At 35.7% G+C, this 25,431-nt stretch overlaps 1 protein-coding gene and 1 non-coding gene across 4 annotated transcripts; both read left to right on the top strand.

Moving 5' to 3' along the window:
- Positions 1-11,886: 11,886 nt before the first annotated feature.
- On the top strand, positions 11,887-11,993 carry LOC131176398 (small nucleolar RNA R71). Its single transcript, XR_009146490.1, has one exon. It is a non-coding gene; the product is annotated as a small nucleolar RNA R71 (small nucleolar RNA).
- A 6,384-nt stretch (positions 11,994-18,377) lies between these two features.
- Positions 18,378-24,616, top strand: LOC131176311 (protein CHROMATIN REMODELING 35-like). 3 transcript variants are annotated; one of them, XM_058141323.1, is made up of 7 exons: positions 18,378-18,691; positions 18,799-18,860; positions 19,192-19,649; positions 20,237-20,422; positions 21,078-21,236; positions 22,488-24,232; positions 24,341-24,616. In XM_058141323.1, exons 2-7 carry the CDS (start codon positions 18,824-18,826, stop codon positions 24,342-24,344), a joined length of 2,589 nt encoding a protein of 862 aa, XP_057997306.1. In that variant the 5' UTR covers positions 18,378-18,691; positions 18,799-18,823; the 3' UTR covers positions 24,345-24,616. The 3 variants fall into 3 exon arrangements, with proteins under 3 accessions (XP_057997306.1, XP_057997307.1, XP_057997305.1); XM_058141324.1 differs by having other exon boundaries at positions 18,378-18,697; XM_058141322.1 differs by having other exon boundaries at positions 18,378-18,860.
- Positions 24,617-25,431: the final 815 nt, after the last annotated feature.

The raw sequence follows: 25,431 nt of genomic DNA, 5'->3' as shown, positions 1-25,431 counted from the left end.
ACCAGGCATCTGCTTTATTGAAACTTTCTCCCCTGTAATCAAGCCAGCAACTATAAAAGTGGTTCTTTCTCTTGTTATTACAAATGGTTGGCCAATGTAATAGCTTGATGTGTCAAACGCATTTCTTCATGGAGATTTACATGATAATGTCTTTATGATGCAACCACCAGGGTATCATGACAAAGAATGACCTAACCATGTTTGCAAACTCAAGAGGTCCTTGTATGGCTTACGTCAAGCTCCAAGGCAATGGCATGCTAAGCTTAAAGTAGTGCTCTTGCAACTCCATTTCAAGACATCCAATGCTGATAGTTCCTTATTTATCTATAATGATGGTAAAACTAAAGCATATTGCCTCATTTACGTTGATGATATATTGCTCACAAGCAACACCACCAACTTCAATACTCACATCATTAGGTCCTTAAAAGAAAAATTCACAGTCAAAGAACTAGGCCCTCTTGACTATTTTCTAAGTGTTGAAGCATGTCACACACCATCTGGCATCTTACTAACTCAATAAAAATATATTTAAGACCTCTTTGCAAAGCAAAAATGGAGAATTGCAATGGAATATCAACTCCAGCATGCCCAACCACAAAGCTTAGTTGTACCTAATGAGACCTTGTTCAATAACCTCAGCTCTATAGAAGTATAGTGGGAGGCCTACAATACCTATCAATTACTCGTCCAGATGTTGCTTTTGCTGTACAAAAAGTATCACAATTTTTACAACATCCAAAAGAGCCTTATTGGACAGCAATTAAATGGATCCTTTGTTACCTGAAGTTATGGTCTTTTAATTACTAAGTCTTTTAATCACAATTTAACTATGTACTTCGATGCAGATTGGACAAGTAGCATTGGTGACCAAAAATCTACTACTAGCTGCACAATATATATGGGCAAGAACTTAGTTTCTTAGAGTACCAAGAAGCAACCAACTGTTGGAAAATCTTCGACAAAGGTGAAATATAGAGCTGTTGGAACAGCTACTATGGAGGTCATGTGGTTGCAGTCTCTTCTTCATGAAATAGGACAACCCATGACACAAATACCCATCCTATGGTGTGACAATATTGATGCAACTTACTTATCAGTAAATCCTGTTTTTCATGCACGAATAAAACACATTAAAGTTGATTATCACTTTTTGCGTGATAAGCTAACAAAGAAAGAACTTCAAGTGAAATTCATCTCTTCTAAGGATCAAATAGCAGATTTACTAATAAAAGCAGTATCTCGGATAAGATTTTTGCAATTGCGACCACTTCTTGCAATTAGATCCACAAGTGGCTCTAATTGAGGGGGCATGATAGAGATTGTATTTATGTATAACTCTTCATGTATATCTAAATGTGTATTACTTGTATACCTTAGCTAGGATACCTTTTGTATATCTAATCCTTATCATGATTAATGTGTATCACTTGTATATCTTAGCTAGGATACCTTCTGTATATCTTATCCTTATCATGATTAGCTTGTACATGTTATATATATAGCATCATCATTTAATAAAACATAACCTTTGATCAGTACCAAACTCTATAAGAAGGAGTCAATAGAAAGTTAGAGCTTTGAAGAAGTACTTTAGAGTTAAAGGGCTTTAAGTTAAGTAGAACGAAGACAGAATATATGCATTGCAAGTTCAGTGAAGGCCGAACAGGTGATAAGAAAGGAGTTAGTTTGGATGGAGTGGTATTGCCCCAAAGTAATCACTTTAAATATCTCGGCTCAATCCTTCAAGCAGATGGGGGATGTGAGAAGGATGAGTTTCGCCTGTTTTACAACCCGGCAAGTGCACGGATTGCTAATAAGTAATAAAGTAATGAATAAAGTATCATTCTCACAAGAAATTTGATCAGTAAGTACCAATCTACACAGTAATTTTGACTGTTTAGGCTATCGAATACTAAGGAAATGAAGGTTGCTTATTTTAAACACTAGAATGATAAACTTAAAATGATATAATCTATTTTGAAACAATTTTGGAATTAAGATTTCACACTTGAATCTTACTATGGATGTTATCTTGTTTATTTACTGGATTGAGAATCGTTTGCCTTAATGAAAATTAGCCCTAAGGTATCCTAAGTCCTCTCTCAAGGCACCTAGGGTGTATTTTAATTAACTTAAACTCGACTTTTATGGCGATCAAATTAATTAAAACCCTTTAAGGCCTTTGACCAATTTTGAAATTCCACAAAGGTATCAGCCTATGTCTAGGTCAAAATTTCTAGGTTCAAAATCTTGATTTTCTAATATTAATCTTCACTTTTCAGTCCTTCAATTAATATCTATAATCAATACTAAGTGGGTACCAACATATAGCATGCATTAAGATCACAAGAAATTAAATCAAGAAATAAATCTCAAATCCAATAATAAAACTTAATATTTATCCATAATTATGATTACAAGCATTACTCTCCCAATTCCTGAATATGAAAACTACTCACTCATGGTAAGTTCAGCAAACATCATGATAAAAAGGTAAAGACAGTAAAAAGAAATCATCTAGAAGAAATAAAATAATAAAAATCTGTTTAAGGAAATGGAATGAAAGAACCAAAGAGGGTTTGCAGCTTTGATCTTGTGGAACTTTGGCTGGAAAACTCCCCTTGATACTGATATTCTTCTCCTCAAGACGGCTAGAGAGAATGCAGAAGCGAGCACTCTTTGAAACTCCTAAAAAGTGCTGTAAAAGGATTGATCCCCCTCTTAGATGTTTTCTGTTTCTATTTATAATAGCTGTTCTAGGGTTAGGTCATTTTGAGTCCAAAAAGCCTTAGGAGTCTGATTTGAATGTGTAAACAAGAGCAGGAATTCGGGTTAGAAAATTAGTTGCTGCATGGTACACGACCTTTGTGTCACTAGGGCCGTGTAACTTACTGGAGTAGAATTGTGGAGTCTTGCGTTGGCACAGAGACTTACACGAGTCTGTGTTGGCTACATGGGCATGGTTACACTGGCCGTGTACTTTTGTTCTCAGAAAATTCTTTAAGCTTGTGCCCGGCAGAGACTTACATGGGTCCCTTCAGATTACACGGGTCCAATTACATAACCCGTGTACTTTTGTTCCTCCATTGGCTCTCTGGCTTTCATCTAGCATAAGGTTACAAGGGTCTGTGGCTTTGCTTACACGACCCGTGTACTTTGTATCAGCAGCAATTCTCAGTCTTTTGACCTTTCCAAATTTCCTTCCAGAGTCCTATGCCCTGGGACTTTACCCAAACACCTGAAATGATGCAGAAAATATGGAATTAAGGGCTTGACAATAGAAATTACAAAAATTAATGAAATCAACTACTATGCATGAGATTACTTACCTAAATGCCACGAGATAGTATACAAATGTGCTTAAAAACATTTATAAAATTCAAGTGTATCAAACACCCCTAAACTCAAACTTTTGCTTGTCCTCAAGCAAAACAAAACTTTGTTTTAAAACACATTTTAGGGAAAAATTTAGGAATATAACCAATAATTTAATAAGCACATAATTAAACTCTTCCAATCCTTCATACCATTTACCCTCTTTCAAGGCATATGGGTTCTAATAGCTGCATGTTTGGAACTTCACCTCCTTTCATAGTGTTTTAACTAATTATTCCTCTATACAAGGCCATTAATAAGTCATAAATAACCTATTTTATTAGGATAGACTTGAGAAATACTTACTTCCCCAAATTTGCCTCTATTGTGGATAATTGTGATGAAGTAACTCAATTCCAACTCCATAGGCATGTCTCAATTTTCTATCTCCACTAATGTAGCATACACTTTTCAAAAGATTAAAAGGTCTTTAAAAGGATGTAATGGGGCTAAAGGGATAATGACTTGGTTGCCAATGAAAGGTTTATAGAGAATGCAAATACGAGGATAACATTTATGTATAAAATACTAAGTATACTAAGTTTATTCTATTGATTTTGTATGGAAAGGAGGGGCTTTTGGTTTTTTATAGTGCAAAGCATGCTTCCATGATACTTATCTTGGGACTTCTCTCTCTCTCTTTTTATTTATTTATTTATGTCCCTTTTGTCTTATCCCCCAAACTCATTGCTTTTGCTGGGTTGGAAAGATAAATTTTTCTTTGATTTCAATTGCACACTTGCACTCTTTCTCGAGTTCTTCATCCTCTCTCTATTTTCCTTTTTGCACTTAATATACTTTTTACTTATACATTTAGCTTCCTCAAAAGGGTAGGTATGTATTTAGGCTAAGGGCTAGGTCAATAATTATGGGTAAACAAGGAAAATCATATAGGTAAAAATATAAGCTCAAGTTGGGTGCAAGGGACATATTGTCACTAAGGGTGACTAAGGCTTAATTAGGCTATATTAAAGAATACCTTAATAATTTCTTTATCAAGAATATGCTAGGATTTCGTCTTGATAGGTTCAGTAGATATGTTCTAGAGTAAGGCATTTTCAGGTTTGTTTATATTTCAAGAAATTTCTCCTAACTTCACAAGTTCGATGTGACAAATAAATAATTATAAAGGAGTTTAACTAGTCTAGTTCCACTAAAGAGATTAGGTTTTTCACAGACAACATGTTAAAATCCCTTTTTGCCTATCCAGATACATTCATTTCTCTATCCCGTGGAGTCCAATTATTAGCTTACTAGAAATTGATTATAGTTCTAAGTTTCACAATTCAAAGTTCAAAATTTTCAAAATTTTTTTAATATTTTTCTAAAATTTTGATACACAAGAATAATATAGCTAAAATTAAGCAATGTAATGATATGTAAGACAAGAAATGCACTTATACCCCCCCAAACTCGAATCGGACATTGTCCTCAATGTCAACATAATATGCAAAATTATAGAAAATGTACAAAAATAATAAAAAAGCATATTATTTATTAAGCATGGAAAGGTTTGGACAAAAAGCAAATAAAAGAGACCTATGATTACAGTTTAGGACTAAGGTATGCAAGATTTTACAATAGAGAACCTATCCTATAGTCCTAGCTCTAAAGGGTCTCTAATGGTGATGATGGCGACGCTGGCTCTTCTTCATCGAGCCTCTCTATTAGCATGTCCAGCTTGTTGTGGGCTTCCTGGAGGCTATCCTCGATTGCTCGCATCCTATTGTTGATGGTGGTCTCCAAGTGTTGTAGGTATGCGAGGACCGAGTCTGTGGGTGGTGGTGTGTGTGGAGGCACTCGAGTGGGGGACTCATGAAACAGTGGCTCTTGGGCTTCTGCCTGTGGCTGCGAAGTCTCGCCAGGTCCTTCTTGTGCTTCATCTCTCCGAGGGATGGCATTCCCTTCGGCATCAAGCAGGTAGTAGGTGTTGCCCACCTTCTTACATATCCCCATGGATATGCAGATGGTTTGATCGATTCTTGATGTTCCACTGACGGAGTGCAGCCTGTGATGTCCTGGGACGAATCCGAAGTGGAGGGTGGTGGTTGTAATGAGGCCACCAAGCACGATGTGCCCGGTAGGCTGATGACAGAGGCAGCGGAGGTGGTTGCATAAAAAGAAACTGGTGCTATAGCACTGCCCGGTGACCATACACCATAAGAAAAAGAGCTTGCTGACATTTACTACGCCAAGGCTATCACCATGACCCATGATGGTGTGGGCGGCTAACCGATGTATGTAACGCAGGGCTGGACTTGTGATACCCAAGGATTTTGACTTGCTGGAGTTATACAGCTCCATGTTGAGCTGTATAACTCCAGAAGTTGATGCTATTATAGAGCATGCGGTTCCGAGGGATCTCTTGGTGGTCGGTGCTGTCGAAGTTGAAGATGGCATTGAACTCATCTACATTCATTACCCGATCGACACCAAGGAGGCGAAATTCAATTATGCCTCTATCTTCCCTGTCGGTAGGCCATAAGGTGGCCTTGAAACTGCCCAAAAACTCTAGTGTGGTGTCCAGTATACGAGAAATTGGAGTTAGATGAACCTTGTCCACCCGATGCTATTGAGTAGTCCGTTGATTTTGTCCTGCAGCCTGATTTGCTCTAGTAGTGTGAAATCCATGTATTTTATGGAGCTAATTTTTCGAGTGTGAGGCCGGGTGCACATGGCCTTGTGGGCATCATCACGGAATCCCCAAGGAATGGAGATTTCGGGTTGTGGAGCGGCTTGTGGCTGGGGTTACGGTTGAGGAGAGACTGCCCTTATTCTTGGGTGTTGAGGTGTCGGCTAAGGGGGAAAAGGTGAGGATTCTCCTCCTTGCCTCGAGGAAGAGCCCATTCTTCACGCAGATCACTTTACAGGAGCCATTGATCAATTTTGGGAAAGAGAATACTAGGGTTTGGTGAAGGGAGAAGAGATTTGAGGGGTTTTTATAGACTAGGAGGGGTGGAGATGAAGGGTTTTGTCTTTATGAATGGGTTTAAGGCGAGGGGTGTATTTAAAGAGCCGTTAGGACTCTTCGTTTCACGCGTTTCGTGTCCTAGGAGTCACGTCTGTGACATGATACACGAGTCGTATATCACTACACGGGTCCTAACATGTAGGGCCGTGTAAATTTCTGCCCAAAAATTTCAAATTCTGTCTTAGTACACAGCCCATGTAAATGAGCTCTGGGACCCGTGTAACTTTCTGCCTCTCTCGTTGCTTTGCTGAACATGTTACACGGCCCGTGTAAATTACAAAGGGGACCCGTGTAACTTTCTGTCCTCAAATTATTCTGCCAGTAACATTACACGGCCTGTGTAAAATAGGCTATGGACTAGTGTAACTTTTTGTCTCCCTTAGAGTTAAAATTTTCAAGAGTTTTACGGACTTCTAGAAAGTTACACGGGGCGTGTGAACCCAATACACGACCCGTGCAATTTTCTGATTTTCTAAATTTTTCCCTTATGAAAATTTTTATCACCATAATACATGAAATGAATGTGAAGGTTAGCAACAGAGCTACTTCCCCGGTTTTGTTCAATTTTCTCTTTTATAGTTTTGACTTGATGATTCCTCTCCTCTCTTGTTCTCTACTCCCCCTTGCTTTTCCAAATTTGAGATCTTTTGGGATTCCTACAAAAGAAAATGTGGACAAATATTAATAAAATTAAAATAAGAAAGAAAGAAAGAAAAATTAGAAATTTTGGTTTGCCTCCCAAAAAGCACTTGTTTATAGTCATTAGCTCGACTTTGCTTTCATCTTTCATGGTCTGTCAGGAGGATGGTCGAGGGTGCAATTGACTCCCTTTTCTATGGGTTCTCCTCGAAAGTACGGCTTTAGCCTCTGCCCATTGACTTTAAATGCTCCTAAGGTTTCGCTCCACACTTCTACTACTCCATGTGCAAAGACTTGAGTGACCTTAAAAGGTCCAGACCATCTTGATTTCAGCTTCCCTGGAAAGAGTTTCAATCTAGAGTTGAATAACAGAACAAGGTTTCCTTCTTTTATTTCTTTCCTTGTTACGCGCCTGTCATGCCATCTTTTGATTTTATCTTTGAAGATTTTGGCATTTTCATACGCATCCTGTCGGATTTCTTTCAACTCATTCAATTGTAGGAGCCTTTTTTCACCAGCAGCTTTGAGGTCAAAGTTTAGGATCTGAATTACCCAATAAGCTTTGTGTTCAAGTTCGACAGGGAGATGGCATGATTTTCCATAAACCAGTCGGAAGGGTGTTATGCCAATTGGGGTTTTATATGCGGTGCGGTATGCCCACAGTGCATCATCTAACTTCATACACCAGTCCTTCCTGGATCGGTTTATAGTTTTCTCTAGAATCCACGTCAGTTCCCTGTTTGAGATTTCTACTTGGCCGCTGGTTTGAGGATGATAAGGTTTGGCCACCTTGTGAGTCACTCCATAGTTTTTCAATAGAGTTTTGAATTGTTGGTTGCAGAAGTGACTTCCTCAATCGCTGATTATTGCTTGTGGTGTGCCAAATCTTGTGAAGATATTCTTCTTAAGGAATGGCTATTGCTTCTACCCATTTTGACACATAATCAACTCCAACCAGAATATACTTGTTTCCATGGGAAGAGGGGAATGGTCCCATGAAGTCTATTCCCCATACATCAAATAATTCTACCTCAAGTATACCATGCAGTGGCATTTCATTCCCTCTTAACGTATTGCCTGTCCTTTGGCATTGATCACAAGCTAACACAAAGGATCTTACATCCTTAAACAAATGTGGTCAATAAAATCCAGCTTACAAAATTTTAGCTATTGTTTTTGTGGTGCCAAAGTATCCTCCATATAGTGATGAATAGCAATGCTGGAGGATGTTCTCCATATCCTCCTTCGGTATGCATCTTCTTATTAGCCCATCATTGCATCTCTTGTATAGCAGAGGTTCCTCCCATGTGTAGTATCTCACATCATGTAGGAATTTCTTCCTTTGCTGATAAGTCATGTTTGGAGGCAATACCCAGCATACAAGAAAATTAACAAAGTTAGCATACCATAGAGCTTGGGAGAATGCTAGTAATTACTCATTAGGAAATAAGTCATCAATTGACAAATCCTCGAAGTCCCCTATGTACTCTAATTTCAGCCTGGAAAGATAGTCAGCCACTACATTTTCGGACCCCTTTTTGTCCTTGATTTCAAGGTCAAATTCTTGCAGGAGTAAAATCCATTGAATCAGCCTTGGTTTTGCTTCCTTCTTGTTCAAAAGGTACCAGATTGCAGCATGATCTGTGAATACAATGATTTTTGACCCAACTAGGTAAGATCTAAATTTGTCCATTGCAAACACCACTGCTTGGAATTCCTTTTCTGTGGTAGTATAATTTATTTGTGCGTTATCGAGTGTCTTGCTGGCATAATAAATAGCATGGAGCTTTTTATCTTTTCTTTGCTCAAGCGCCGCTCCAACTGCAAAGTCACTCGCATCGCACATCACCTCGAATGATAACTCCCAATCTGGTGGCTGCATTATTGGTGCTAAGATCAGGGCTTCTTTGATCCTGTTAAAAGAGACAAGGCAAGTTTTATCAAAATCAAAGGGAACATCTTGACATAACAGGTTGGTAAGTGGCTTAGCTATTTTGGATAAATCTTTAATGAATTTTCTGTAGAACCCTACATGTCCCAAAAAGCTTCGCACTCCCTTGACTAATGTTGGTGGTGGCATGTTTTCAATGATCTCAACTTTTGCCTTATCAACCTCAATTCCTCTTTCTGATATCAAATGTCCCAGAACTATACCTTCCCTTACCATGAAGTGGCATTTTTCCCAGTTTAAAACCAGGTTTGATTCTTCACATCTTTGCAACACCTTAGATAAATTAGCTAGGCAATCATCAAAAGTAGTTCCATAGACAGAAAAATCATCCATAAAAACTTCCATGATATTTTCAATATAATCAGAAAAAATAGCCATCATGCATCTTTGAAAGGTAGCAGGGGCATTACAAAGACCAAAAGGCATTCTCCTATATAGACATGTTCCATAAGGGCAAGTAAATGTGGTCTTTTCTTAGTCTTCTGGGTGAATAGGAATTTGAAAGAATCCCGAATACCCATATAGATAAGAAAAATAAGAGTATTTTGCTAATCTCTCTAACATTTGGTCAATGAAAGGGAGAGAAAAATGGTCTTTTCTGGTGGCACTGTTCAATTTCCTATAATCTATGCACATTTGCCAACCAGTGACTACCCTAGTAGGGATCAGTTCATTGTTTGCATTTTGGATAATAGTTGTCCCACCCTTCTTAGGGACTACATGTACTGGACTAACCCATTTACTATCAGAAATTGGATATATGATACCCGCATCTAATAGTTTCAAGATTTCTTTCTTGATTCCTTCTTTCATGTTTGGGTTAAGTCTTCTTTGGTGCTCAATAGTGGGTTTACTATTTTCCTCCCTAAGTATCCGGTGCATGCAAATCAAGGGGTTAATCCCTTTCAGGTCTTCTATTTTATACCCTATGGCCTTGTTGTTGGTCCTAAATTCTCTTAGCAATTTTTTTCTCTTCTATCTTAGATAGGCTAGCATTGATTATAACTGGATATTTAGAGTTTAAGTCCAGAAATGCATACCTTAGTGAGGAGGAGAGAGGTTTAAGCTCTACCTGTTTGGTGTTTTCCTGGAGCTTGCCCTTGTTGTTCCTCCTTCAACTTCTCCATATCGGAAGCTTAAGCTAAGGGTAGGGTTGGATGAGCTGCTAACTATTGTGCACAAGCTGCTATTTCTGTGTTTTCATTATTCGCTATGTGGTTGTGCACAATGCATGCTTCAAGAGGATCTTTAGGATGTACCTTATGAAATTTCTCTTCAACTTGTTTGTCAATTATGTCAACCTTGAAGCATTTGTCAGGTTCGAATTTGTGTTTTATTGTGTCGAACAAGTTGAATTCCACTTCTTCTTCCCTACCTTGAGAGTTAGTCGCCCATTTTTAACGTCTATAATTGCTCCGGCGATTGCCAAGAATGGTCTTCCCAAGATGATAGGGATCTAAACATCTTCTTTTATCTCAAGGACAACAAAGTCTACTGGAATGAAAAATTTGCCCACTTTGATGGGGATGTTCTCATGTATGCCCACTGGATATTTAACAGATCGATCAGCTAATTACAGTGAGATTGTCGTGGGCTTCAGTTCTCCAATCTCCAGCTTTTTATATATTGATAGAGGCATTAAACTCACACTTTCCCCAAGATCGCAAAGAGCCTTGTTTATTTTCTTGTTGCTAATGAGGTAGGGTATGGAGAAGCTTCCTATATCTTTTAACTTTGGAGGCAGTTTGTTTTGCAATATGGCACTGCATTCCTCTGTTAGAGCAACTGTCTCATAGACTTCCAGTTTTCTTTTCTTTGACAGAATTTCCTTAAGAAATTTGGCATAGGATGGCATTTGAGAGAGTGCTTTTGTGAAGGGAAGGTTGATAAAAAGTTTCTGTAAAATTTCTAAAACTTCCCAAACTGCTTGTACAATTTGGCTTTCTGAAATCTCTGAGGAAAAGGTAGGGGAGGCTAGTATGGCTCGGGTAAATTCTTTTTCTTTCCTGCTTCCTCTTCCTGATCTTTCATAGCTTCTTCCTCCTTTTTCTCTGTTTGGCTTTCAGATTTTTCTGAGGTTTCCTCTGTCAGTTCTTCCTTTGGTTGTACTAGTGTTCTCCCACTCCTCAATGTAACTGCCTTACAATGCTCCCTTGGGTTCATCTCTGGTTGACTAGGCAGTTTACCAATAGCTTTACTTGAAGAACTTGCTTACTGAGCAATTTGGTTTTCTAGCATCTTGTTATTGGTAGCAAGTTGGTCCATTCTGGAAGTCAGCTGTTTAATCAGTTCATTCGGTTGTTGTTGAGCTGCTAGGAAACCTTCCATCATGGATTCCATAGTCATCTTCGATTCAAGTTACTGAGGTTGAGGAGGCGGTGGTGGCTGTGCAAAGTTTTGGCCTCTGTTCTGAAATCCGGGGGGTGCTAGTGGTTTGTACCCCTGTTGTTTGTTTATTGGCTAATTCTGCTGATTGGACCATGAGAAATTTGAGTGATTCCTCCTTCTAGGGTTGTAAGTGTTTGAATATGGATTGTTAGGCTGCCTCTGGTTGAAGTTTCCCTAGTTGTTAAGATAGTTCACTTGTTCTGTGGGAGGTTCATTGAAACTGTTATATTCTAAACTCATGTATCTTCCTCCATAGCTGTCCTCATGTTGACTGTTCATACCTACAACATTGGCTTGCATTTTATCAAGCCTCCTTGTGAGCTGATCAAATTGAACATTTATCATGCTTAGGGCATCTACTTCCAGGACTCCTGCTATTCTCCTTACATTTTCTCTTTCATTTGACCACTCATAATTATGGTATGCGACCCTCTCTAGAAGTTCAAGTGCTTGTGTTACTGTTTTCTCCATTAGGTCACCTTGTGCAACTGAATCAACTGTGCTCCTTATTGAGGGTAGTAACCCATTATAGAAATTTTGCACTAGTATCCAATCCTCTATGCCATGGTGTGGACATTCCCTCTGCAGGTCCTTTTATCTTTCCCATGCATCATAGAGTAATTCACCTTCCTTTTGTCTGAAGGAGTTGAGCTCAAGCCTCAGTCATGCAATCTTTGCAGGTGGGAAGTACCTTGCTAGAAAAGCTTGTGAGAGGTTTTCCCAAGTGGTGAACGTTCCAGCTGGTTGAGAAAGTAACCACTTCCTTGCTCTATCTCAAAGGGAGAATGGGAATGCTCTGAGTCTTATGGCTTGATCAGAAACTTCATTCATCTTGAATGTGTCACATAGGGTAAGAAAGCACTAGAGGTGATAGTGTGGATCTTCTGTTGGTGAACCTCCAAACTAGATTTGTTGAATCATTTGAAGCCATGCTGGTTTTAACTCAAAGTTGTTGGCTTCCATTGTGGGTCTTGCGACACTGGGCTGAAATCCTTGGATAGATGGAGCTCCGTAGTCTCTCAAGAGTCTTGTCCTGTCATTATTATTGGCCATGGTTGGAATTTCAGGATCTTCTTGATCGTGCTCTTGATGTTTCCTTTCCCTCCTGATGGCTCTCAGAGTTCTGTCTATCTCTGGATCACAGTCCAAGATTTCTTCTTCTAGCCTTGTTCTGGTCATATACCAGGTCAGGCACCTAAGAGAAAAGAAAAGAAATAAAAAAAATCAAATAAAATTAAATAATAAATATAGTTGCCTACATCAGCTAAATTGCCTATCACTCGATATTACTAAAGCCAAATTCCCCGGCAACGGTGCCAAAAATTTATTTCACTAGTTTTATAACCCCGCAAATGCACGGTTCGCTAACAAGTAATAAAGTGATGAATAAAGTATCGTTCCCATTAGGAATTTGATTAGTAAGTACCAATCTACACAGTAATTTTGACTGTTTAGGCTATCTAACACTGAGGGAATGAAGGTTATTTATTTTAAACACTAGAATGATAAACTTAAAATGAAATAATCTATTTTGAAATAATTCCAGAATTAAGATTTCACACTGGAATCTTACTATGGATGTTATCTTGTTTATTTATTGGATTGAGAATCGTTTGCTTTGATGGAAATTAGTCCTAAGGTATCCTAAGTCCTCTCTCAAGGCACCTAGGGTGTATTTTAATTAACTTAAATCCAACTTTCGTGGCGATCAAATTAATTAAAACCCTTTAAGGTCTTTGACCAATTTTGAAATTGCACAAAGGTATCAGCCTATATCTAGGTCAGAATTCCTAAGTTCAAAATCTTGATTTTCTAATATTACTATTCACCTTTCAATCCTTTAATTAATATCTATAATCAATACTAAGTGGGTACCAACACATAGCATGCATTAAGATCGCAAGAAATTAAATCAAGGAACAAATCTCAAATCCAATAAATAAAACTTAATGTTTATCCATAATAATGATTACAAGCATTACTTTTCCAATTTTAGAATATGAAAACTACTCACTCATGGTGAGTTCAGCAAACATCATGATAAAAAAGATAAAGACAGTAAAAAGAAATCATCTAGAAAAAATAAAATAATAAAAATCCGTTTAAGGAAATGGAATGAAAGAACCGAAGAGGGTTTGCAGCTTTGATCTTGTGGAACTTCGGCTAGAAAACTCCTCTTGATACTGATATTCTTTTCCTTAAGATAGCTGGAGAGAGTGCAGAAGCGAGAACTCTTTGAAACTCCTAAAAAGTGCTGTAAAAGGATTGATCCCCCTCTTGGATGTTTTATGTTTCTATTTATAATAGCTGTTCCAGGGTTAGGTCATTTTGAGTCCAAAAAGCCTTAGGAGTCTGATTTGAATGTGTAAACAAGAGCGAGAATTCGAGTTAGAAAACTTGCTGCCACATGGTACACGGCCCGTGTGTCACTACAAGGCCCCGGGCTATGTAACTTACTGGAGCGGAATTGCGGAGTCTTGTATTGGCACAGAGACTTACACGGGTCTGCGTTGGCTACACGGGCCTGGTTACACGGGGCGTGTACTTTTGTTCTTAGAAAATTCTTCAAGCTTATGTCCTGCAGAGACTTACAAGGGTCCCTTCAGATTACACGGGTCCAATTACACGACCTGTGTACTTTTGTTCCTCCATTGGCTCTCTGGCTTTCATCTGGCAGAAGGTTACAAGGGTCTGTGGCTTTGCTTACACGACCCGTGTACATTGTATCAGCAGCAATTCTCAGTCTTTTGACCTTTCCAAGTTTCCTTCCGGACTCCTATGCCCTGAGGCTTCACCAAAACACCTGAAATGATGCAGAAAATATGGAATTAAGGGCTTGACAATAGAAATTACAAAAATTAATGAAATCAACTACTATGCATGAGATTACTTACCTAAATGCCATGAGATAGTATATAAATGTACTTAAAAACATCTATATAATTCAAGTGTATCAGGGTGTTAGTCATAGGATTAAAGCTGAATGGTTAAAGTAGAGACGTGCCATGAGAGTTTTATGTGATCACAAGATTCCTAATAAGTTGAAAGGAAAATTTTACCGTACAACAATACGACCGGCTATGTTATATGGCAGTGAGTGGTGGGTAATGAAGGAGTCATATGTGTCTAAGATAAGAGTTACGGAGATGAGAATGTTAAGGTGGATGAGTGGTCATACTAGACTAGATAAATTCCATAATGAGAGTATTAGAGAAAAGGTATGAGTGTTGCCAATTGAGGATAAGTTGAGAGAAGCGAGATTGACGTAGTTTGGTCATGTGAAGCATAGACATACAGAGGCTCCAGTTAAACAAGTAGACCACATTGAGTTAAAGGATATGAAGAAAAGAAAGTAGACATAAACTGACTTGGAGGAGAGTAGTACAACATGACCTAGAAGCATTACGCATTTTCGATGATTTAATCTAAAATTGTCTAGAGTGGAGAAAGAGAATCCATATAGCCGACTCCAATAAATTTTTGGGATAAAGGCTTAGTTGAGTTGAGTTGAGTTGAGTAGAGTAAATGTGAAAAAATATATGAAGAAAATTTTTAGAAAAGAAGAAGAAAATTTTTAAAAAGCTTCAATTATATGATAAAAATAATTGAGTTAATTTCATCCTTGTACTTATTAGAGATTTTAATTTAGTTATTTTTAATTATTTATTTAATTTAATTCAGAAATTTTAATTTAAGATTAATTTAACCTAAAAATAAAAAAAAATAAAAATTTGAGTTGTTTAATTTTTAGGCTTAAATAAATAAATTAAAAAATTCAATTTCAAAATTAAAAAACTGAACTTCTTAATTTTTTTTAAATTAAAAAATAAAGAAACTTAGCTCATAAATTTTAAGATTTAGACTAAATTAATTTTAAATTAAAACTTATAGATTAAATTGGACCAAAAGTTAAAAATAAGTTAAATTGAATTTTTTTTATAAATACAAAAGCTAAATCGAGCATTTTGCCTGCTGAAATTTATGTGATTTTGTTGAACGCGGGCATTCCACCTCCTTCCCCTTTATCAAGGTGCCAACGCCATTTATTGGGGTGAATCTAAATCGGATAATTTTACCAAAAGTCGGATTATACTTGCATTTCGGGAGGTTACTTTAGTGCCGACCAATGCTATTTGGAACCTCGTTTGGCAATGGAATGGTCCTAAACAAGTCCGTTCCTTTTTTTGGGTTACGGCTCAGGAGAAGTTGCTCATAAATGAGGAGAGATGCCGCCGTCATTTAGCTTCGTCTAATTTGTGCAGTGTTTGTATGCTTCATGTAGAGAACATCAGAACACGTTCCATGTTCTCCAAGATTGTGCTCAAAGTAAATTTAATTGGTTGCATCTTGTTCCGTATGATTTTCAATCAGAATTTTTCAGTCAGAATATCAGTGTGCAAGATTGGATGATGTTAACCTCAAGCAAAAGGATTTATCTGTTCTTGCAGGCTGAATGTGACAATAAGGTAGTCATCTCCCTTCTGTTCCCCCTGTGCTGCGTTCTCACATTTCCTCAGTTAAAGAGCTCATTGAAGGCAGCTGGCATGTTACCAATTCTCATGTGTACAGGCAAGGTAATTTTACGACAGATTGGCTGCCCTCTTATGCTAGTTCTCTTTCCTTGGGTTTGCCTTCACCTTGACAGTCCTCTGAGTGGTCTCCTACCTTGGCTCATGCATGATTTTTGTGGTGTTGGTGTCGTCGCGATGTCACCTTGTAGTTTTCTCTGTTTGTTTAGCCTCTGCCTCTTTTTTCAAAGAAAAAAACAATTACGGGATATCTGAGTATTATTTTTTTGAGAGGAGCAGGATTGAACGTAAAAATAATAATAATAATAATAATAATAATAATAATAATAATAATAATAATAATAATAATATTTTCTTCTATTATATATATATATATATATAAAAGGCTTCGATTGTGTAATTATTTGAAATCAATAAAATTTTATTTTCTCAACGCATGTAAAGGTAATAAGAGCAAAAATAATAAGGAATAAAAAGTGGGAAACCATTAAAATAATAATACTTAATTATTTACAATAATTTTGTAGTTGTAGTTTTACAATCTAGAATTTACAAGAATTTAATTTAATTATTTTTTATTAAATTTCATATTTAAAATGAAAATTTTAATTTTTTTATATTAAAAAATTATTTTTTTAATTTAAAAAATTTATTTTTAAATAAACATAAATAAATATAATTATATGATAATTCATTTAAATTCTTTTTTTCATAAACATTTATTCGAAACGAATATAGGCCTTTGTAGATAAGGTACCAAAAGGGCGGTACTTTTTTTAGTCTTGGATTCTCTTCATTTATTGGTTCTTTAAAATTTCATGCCGCAAGCTTGCATGAGATGCTTGTTGAATCAGTATTGACACTGTATTTTGGATTGATTCGAAGTCCAGACCAAGGTTTGCAGAGTCATTTTTATCTCTGAGCTTATAAAGAATGGGATTATATGTATCTGCTGGATATATATCTGTCTCCCAATGCTTATAAAGAAAGAATCACTAAACCTAATCCAAAAGAGATAAGATTTATTGTATAAGAAAGAAAATTTTAAGAATTTTAAAATTTCTTAAAAAGGCTCAAAATCCTAAAAAAATGTAAAAAAATAAATTCAAGGAAATACTGTTTTTTCTTTTTATTTTAGCTTTTAGATATATAAATAAATATATTATATAATTTTTTTATCTAATTTTTTTATCTATTTTTTTAAATATAAATAATATAAGTGCCTTCTATATTTATTTTATTTTTAATTATTTTATTTTTTCATCATTAGATTGAATTTTATCAAATCATTTAATAATAATTATTAATAAAATAAAATTGCTTTATAAAAAATTACAGTAAAAATCCAATAATTAATTATATTCTCAACCACAAAGATCAATTTCTTAAAAGGATTGATAGTTGATGCAATGGATGAGAACTATTCGGTTTTAACTGAAATTCAGTAATTCAGTTTTGTTTGATTTTGTATTTTAAAAATTTTGATTATTTTGATTCGATTTGATTTTGAAGAAAAAAATCAGTTTGAACCGAATCAAATAGAATATTATTTTTTTATTTTTGAATTAATTTATTTTTTAGAGAATTTATGAATTATATGTAATTTTATAGGATTAATTTTGACAATTATCTCTGAACTTATCTAGTATAATGTTATAGTCCTTCAACTTAAAAATGTAACATAAAACCCCTTCAACTTTTAAATTTTACACAGTAAAATCTCTCTAACTTCTAATTGTCGGTTTTTCAGTTAAACGTTGACCTCAACAGTTCTAACATGAAGATTAATCAATATTTCTCTTTTCTTTCTCAAGTTATGTGTAAATTGAATCATTTTTCTCACTGTAAAGAGAATAATTTTTCAGATGCAGAAAGAATAATTTTACAATTTGAATAAGAAAAGAAGAGATAAATATTGATTAAGAGCCATATGGGAGCTGTTCACATCAATTTTCAACTGAAAAATCAGTAATTGAAAGTTAGAGTGATTTTACTGTGTAAAATTTAAAAGTTTAGGGGTTTTTGTTACGTTTTAAAGTTTAAGAACTATAGTGTTAGAACCATATAAGTTTAGGGATAGTTATTAAAATTTAACTTAATTTTATATATATATAAATTGCTTAATTTCATTGATTAATAGTTATTAGGTTTAAATTAAGGTTAAAATTATATCAAATAACTTGAAAAGTAAGTCTAAATTAAAAAATAAGTAAAATTGAGAATCGATTGATTTGAACCAAACTGAACTGAAATAGAGCGATTCAATTCAATTCTAAAATATAATAATTTAATTTTAATAATTTAATTTAATTTGATTCAATTTAAATTAAATGATAGAATTCAGCTACTATTAAATTTTAAAATTTTCTGAAAAAAGAAATTATATATATATATATATTCTCACTGTAGCAGTATTATTTCAATCTGGAACTAGAATAATCCTAACATCCAAACATAGAGTTTTCGTAACTGGTGACGTCTACGTGAGAGTACGCTTTATTCCCATGGGCCAGCGGACTCTTCCTTCAACCCCGAACCCCGCGCCAGGAGCAACTGCAGCAAAAGATTCACTGCATCCGAGAACAGTTTCACAACCTTCTTTGGAAATTTGTATTGGCCAACTCCTCTGCTTTAGCCAATTAAACTCTTCCACTTACTAAAAGAGGCAAATTAATTGTATGCGGAATATACATATAGGATTTTCATTCATGCTATAGGCAACAGCCCGTTACAGACAGTCCAAGTGTAATGTATACTGCTGAAAATTGCTTTGGAAATCGTTGAGTTCGCTTGCCGATTGAGTTTAGGTCTTCGATTAGTGCTCTGCGTTGGGCGGTATCAGTATCATTTTCTGTTTTTCTACGATTTTTTTTAATGGATTTTGGTTTTGTTTGCTGTTGTGATAGTTTTGATGATCGAACCTCTCTTTTCTTTCTTTGAAGGGTTAAAGCTTTGATTTGGTTGTCAATGGAAGCTGCTTTGATGGTTCACACGACTCCTAGCGGTACTCTATCGCTTGCTCTTTCTGTGTGTAAAATTTGTAGGCCTTTCCTATGAACTCAAAATTTTTGAAGGACTTGGGAGCAAAATTTTGATTTTATATTAACTTGTGGTTATTGAGTTTTTAATTTTTTTTTGCGTAGATGCTAAAAATGTAGATATTCAACTTTTTAAATTGTATGAATAACTTCTTGAATTGTTCAGAGTCCAATAGTTCCCTTTTACTTTTGTTTTCATTTGGGCTTTGCTGTATGAAAATGTAGCAGTTTAAGAGAGCTTTGTGTTCCTTATTGTTTTGTTTCCATTGTAATTTAATTGTTTGATTTTGTTAACAGAGTCATATTCTAAAGGACACAAAAGGATAAAACTATCTAATGATGGAGATGGGTATGGAAGCTCTTCTAAAGTTGTTGATTATTCTGATCCATTTGCCATATCAAGCTTCATCGATAAGTTAGATTCTGGTAGATATGGAAGTGTGACAAAAGACATTGAAGCTCTCATTTCTCGGAGGCTTAAAGTTCTCAGCCCTTATCTGAAGAAGCATCCTATTCTTTCAAATATCTTATTGGATGATGGGAAAGAGGGCCTAAGTGAAGATGCTTCAAGGGCACCGGAATGTGTCATTGATTTGGAGGATGATAGTAGTGTGACAAATGATCCTTCAACAGAACCAAGGCATGTTGTAATTTTGGATTCAGATGATGAAGACAGTGGAGATCATAGGCCGAATTGTCCCTTCCAGGAGGTTGTCTTGCCAAGGTCCGCAGGGCAAGTTATGGTGGACACAGCTGTAAGTTTCTATTACATATGTAACTTTGAAATTGCATGCTTGAAATTGCAAGTAACGATACAAAGATTAACACATATACAACTCAATTAAGTATTAATCGTAATCAAGCTAAATACGGAAAATAGGTTATTTTCCTCTGTGGCTCTATCCCACTTTGTTTAGGGCTTTATCTACAGAATTAATCCCTTTAGCATGTATGCAACTGTGAGTGTCTGATGTACGGGTTTTTTTTTTTTTTTTTCTTAATATTGTTACAAGATGTGTTCTGTTGATGAATCCTATAGCTACCTTCCCATGTATGGAAGTGGATGATTCATGATTTGCTAAATAAGTTGCTCAACTGCTGTCTTTGTGCATATAGAGCAGAACCTAGTATTCAAATGGGTGCTTTCTAAAACAGTTGCTTTCTTGTCTTGCCTGTGAAGGAAGTCACCTTAATTTAACTGATGAAGCATCCTTGAAGAGGGGTAGGCACAGGACATGAAACACCTATGCCATTAAATGATGCATAAATAGATACTACCATGTATTGTTTTCTTTTGTTCTTTTGTTCTTATTGTATACTTAACTGTTCTAATGTCATTCAGGTTCAGACCCATTCTGAGAGAAAAAATCACGAAAAGTTAGTAAGTTTGGCTGGTGAAACCGATAAGAGAGATAAAGGTGTTTTTGTTGGTGTAGATGAGTATGATGATAACAATCAATCCAGGACTGAAGATGATGGCCTTGGAGATATATGGAAGGAGATGTCAATAGCATTGGAATGTTCTAAGGTACTTATTTCTTGGTTATACAAGTGGAGGTTTAAAAGAAAAAGTAATTGAATGGAACCATTTCATGACAATCATGTTTAAGGTATTATTGCTGAAATTTTGACATGAAAAATGAATTATGAAATATTATAAGCTTAGGTATTGATAGACTCACGAAGAATCCTAAACCTTGTAGGACTTGAACTCCAAATATAAAACTTATGGACTCTATGTTAAGGCTCAAAATGAAGTAGACTTGAATAAGACCCAAGATAGTTTAGCACTGCCCATTCTAGAAGAAATATAGAATTACTTAATGCCCCTGATTATGAAAAATTCCTGAGCTACTGAACCATGAAGAGTAGCCCGCCAAATCATTAATCCAATTCCCAATTTCCCATAAGGAGATCCCTTATTATTTGCATCACTTGTACTTTATTCTTTGAATCATTCATGTTGCACAAACTCCTTTATTATTTGTATACACCACCAAGATCAAGGGATAGAATTCGCAAATGACTTTTGATAATTTTGCTTTATTTTCTTGTTTTAGACCATGTGCATTCTAGTCTTCTATTTTGTTTGTCAGAATGAGTAATTTCAAATTTTGATTTTTAGAATATTCCTTGCTATTTTCTTTTTGTATTTGTACATGATTTTTTGCTGGTTCTGGTAGGATGTTGCTGAATATCCTTCATCTGATGAACACGTGCAAGAAGATGTAGAATATTGTGATCACTCTTTTGTTTTGAAGGATGATATTGGCTATGTTTGTCGCATTTGTGGGGTTATTGAGAGAGGAATTGACACCATAATTGAGGTTCAGTTTAACAAGGTAAGGTCATCATTTCTGTATTCTTGTTGATCTCATGATGCAGTACTTTTAGTTTTCAATCTTGATGAGTTTTATTCACGTGTACAAAATTGAAGTGCCAAGTAATGCATATATACTCAGTTAATTGTAGTTATTAAGTAATTCGCTGTGTTTTTCGTGTTGCTTCTCCTCCGCCTCCTCTTGGTTAATGAGGCATCCAAGTCTAGTTGAGACCTAATAGTCGCCCTAGTGCTTGCAGTCCCCTGTTTATGCATAGGGTGGGCAATAAAGTGGACCGGTCCTTAAGTGTGGCGTCAAAGGGGTTGGGGTAGGAATTCAAATTTAGGTTGGGGCTTCAAGTTTAGGTTGTCCTACCGTGCTCTTTAAACAATTTATCCTGGCTACAAAGTTTGCTTTTCTGTGAGATTTCTATGTGGATGTTCAGATATTTTGCTTATCAACTGAATAAGGTATCTTTACTTTTAAGCATTGTATGGCACCTTTGTGACACCATGAGGAGCTTTATGGAAAAGAAAAAGTCCTGCTGTATAGCAAGATAGCTACTTTTTATCAACTGGGCATATCAGTAAGCATGTTTGGTTTCTGTTTTCATCATCATAAAAAAATTGTTATACCACATCATACAATTTGTTCGATTGGTTGCCTTTTGACATGTGAACTTTATCTAAATTTGCCATTGACTGACGTCTTGAATTGTGATCAACAAATATGCAAAGCTTATTGAAGAAACATTCTGTGTCATGACCAAATTAAGTAATAGCCACAGCAACTTGGTGACCAAGTTCTTCAGTGATAAAGGCTAGGTCTTGGCATTACAGATAAATACATGACTGCCTTAAAACACATATAAATAACATGAAAAGCATTATCACAAGTTAAGGCAATGTTGAGCAGCCAAGTAAAGCATGGAATAAGCAAGCTCATGAGGGAAATTTGGTGTATTGTGCTAAAGGGCAGTTTGAGTGGTATTGTGTCCTCCCAATTTTCTGTGTTTGTAGTGCCTTTGTGTTCTCCTAATTTTCTAATTGAATTCTTCTTTTATCATTTTTGCTGCAAATGTAGATTTTAAGTGGAATTCCTGTGTTCTCTGAAGTTATTACTTTTGCTCTTTGTTTTTCTATTGGCCAATTGATATAATGATGGGTTTGTTGCGACGTTTGCACATATCATCAACTTGGGATTTGGTTGTCTTACCTAATTGCTGTTTGTCTGGAATTTTTTTTTTCACTTTGATTTCTTCTCTCATTTCAGAAAAAGAGTACACGAACTTATGCACCTGAGTATCAGAATGTCAAGGACAGAGATTCAAATGAGATGTTTGGAATTGAGTTATCTGAGGAAGATTTGATGGTTACTGACATCTCTGCTCATCCAAGGCACATGAAGCAAATGAAACCTCATCAGGTGGAAGGTTTCAATTTCCTTCGAAGTAACCTGGTGGCAGAAAATCCTGGGGGCTGCATCTTGGCCCACGCTCCTGGATCTGGAAAAACATTCATGATCATCAGTTTCATGCAGAGTTTCCTAGCCAAATATCCACATGCTAGACCACTGGTGGTGCTCCCAAAAGGAATTTTAGCCACATGGAAAAAGGAGTTTCAGACTTGGCAGGTTGAGGATATTCCACTGTATGACTTTTATAGTGTGAAAGCAGATGGTCGCACACAGCAACTGGAGGTCTTAAAACAGTGGGTGGAGCAAAGGAGTATTCTTTTCTTAGGGTACAAACAATTCTCCTCTATTGTCTGTGATGATGTAAACAGTAAGGTTGCAGCTAGTTGTCAAGAAATATTGCTCAAGCGACCTACAATTCTGATTTTGGATGAAGGACACACTCCCAGGAATGAGAATACTGATGTTCTGCAGTCACTTGCTAAGGTGCAGACACCTCGTAAGGTGGTGCTTTCTGGCACCCTTTACCAAAATCATGTCAAGGAGGTATTCAATATATTGAATCTCGTTCGCCCAAAGTTTTTGAGATTGAATACTTCCCGGGCCATCGTCAAGCGGATTATGAGCAAGGTACATATACAAGGAGTGAAAAAGCATCTCAAAACTGGGGAGACAGTTTTTTATGACTTGGTTGAGCACACAATACAGGATCAAGATTTTAGAAGGAAAGTGGCTGTCATACATGATCTTCGAGAGATGACTAGCAAGGTCCTTCATTATTATAAAGGAGATTTCTTGGATGAGCTTCCTGGACTTGTTGATTTCACTGTAGTGCTTAACCTTAGTCCTAGACAGAAGCAAGAAGTTGAGAAATTGAAGAAATGGGCAAGGAAATTCAAGAGAAATTCTGTTGGAAGTGTTGTTTATCTGCACCCGAATTTGTACAGTATATCTGAAAATTCTGATGTGACTAATGACAGAATGGATAAGTTTTTAGGGGAAATTAATTTGAGAGATGGAGTGAAAGCTAAATTTTTTCTTACAATGTTAAATTTGTGTGAGTCGGCTAGAGAGAAGCTGCTAGTTTTTAGCCAATATCTCACTCCTTTAAAATTTTTAGAGAGATTAGTAGTAAAAGTGAAAGGTTGGATTTTGGGGAAAGAAATTTTTGTAATATCAGGTGAGTCAACTTCTGATGATCGGGAGTCATCCATGGAGAGATTTAACAACTCCACCGATGCAAAAGTTTTCTTTGGATCCATTAAGGCATGTGGAGAGGGAATTTCTCTGGTTGGGGCTTCTCGCATTATTATCTTGGATGTTCATCTGAATCCATCGGTTACTCGCCAAGCAATAGGGCGGGCATTCCGTCCAGGCCAGAAGAATAAAGTGTATGCTTATAGATTAGTTGCTGCGGATTCACCTGAGGAGGAAGATCATAGCACTTGTTTCAGGAAGGAAGCAATTTCAAAATTGTGGTTTGAATGGAATGAGTATTGTGGTTATCAGGATTTTGAGATGGAGACAGTTGATCTGAAAGAGTGTGGCGATCCCTACCTGGAAAGCCCACTATTAGGGGAAGATGTAAGGGAACTGTACAAAAGGTTAGCTCACACATATATCCTTGTTCTATTGAATTCCCATTTACGGATCTTTGTTCTGCTTTCAATTTGTTTTCTATATTTTTCTGATAAAAAAACCATGTGATGTAGATGAGTTGCTGGCTGGGGACATGAAAGAGGAATGAGAATGAGATATTCCAAAATTCCTATGTGGGCTGGTAAGAAGGGTGATTATAGGGAAGCATAACCTGAAATATGAACAGTGACATGGGATCCGATGATAACAAAAAGTTGGAATTGATTGGTTCTTTTTGTATATTCTTGTTCTTATGTTAAAAACTATGACAGATTCTGTTAAGCGAAACAGTGAAGAGATCAATTTTGTGAAAAACATGGAAATGATATATTTTGTTTTCATTTTCTAAATGTGAAATATTCATACGATGTATGATATTTTTGCTATATTCCGTATGTTCAAATTTAATTTTTGTTCTTGGGAGCCAATTGGCTAGGAAAAGGTACAGTTGAGCCGAGAATTTACCTATCTTCACCAGAAATTGTATGTGGCCATTATTTCACAGATTTTAGGCGATTGAATCAAAGTCTAAATGGAATGCATTTGGAAGACCATTACAACTTCATTTTTGTGTGTATATATATATAATTAAATTAGTAGTAAAATTTTAATATATAATATTATTATAACATATGTTATTTTAATTTAAAATTATCAATATCTTCACTACAACCACCACAACATCCGTCACATTATCAAATTATTATTTCATCAACAAATTTAAAAATAAGAAGTGAGAATATTATCATGAACAAATCTATTGAATAAAGGCCTGTTTGATTTAATTGTTGAATACAGCTGTTAGTTGCTAGCTGATTTATGTTAAGTGTTTGGTAAAATTATATTTAGCACTGTGACATGTGAAATAACTAATAAGGGTATATATTATATAGTTTATTTTATTATTGAAATAAATATAAAATTATAAATTTATTATATTATATTATTTATTTTGTTATTAAATTAATTATACAATTATAAAATAATATATTATATCATTTATTATATTATTAAAATAAATATAAAATTATTAATCTATTATATTATATCTTTTATTTTATTATTGAAATAAGAAAATAATTAAATTTTTTAAAAAATAATTAAATAACTTTAAAAATATAGATAAAATAACAAAGTAATTATTATTGACAAAGAAAAAATTTAT

The sequence above is a fragment of the Hevea brasiliensis genome, unplaced genomic scaffold (assembly GCF_030052815.1).
Source record: "Hevea brasiliensis isolate MT/VB/25A 57/8 unplaced genomic scaffold, ASM3005281v1 Scaf1, whole genome shotgun sequence".
Lineage (NCBI taxonomy): Eukaryota > Viridiplantae > Streptophyta > Magnoliopsida > Malpighiales > Euphorbiaceae > Hevea > Hevea brasiliensis.
The sequence above is the reverse complement of the archived record's forward strand: the minus strand, read 5'-3'. Positions and strand labels throughout refer to the sequence as shown.

Coding starts and splice junctions, on each gene's coding strand:
- LOC131176311 (XM_058141323.1), top strand. CDS start 18,824: ATGGAAGCTGCTTTGATGGTTCACACGACTCCTAGCG. Junction 18,861..19,191: donor GGTTCACACGACTCCTAGCG/GTACTCTATCGC, acceptor TTTTGTTAACAG/AGTCATATTCTAAAGGACAC. Junction 21,237..22,487: donor TTGAGGTTCAGTTTAACAAG/GTAAGGTCATCA, acceptor CTCTCATTTCAG/AAAAAGAGTACACGAACTTA.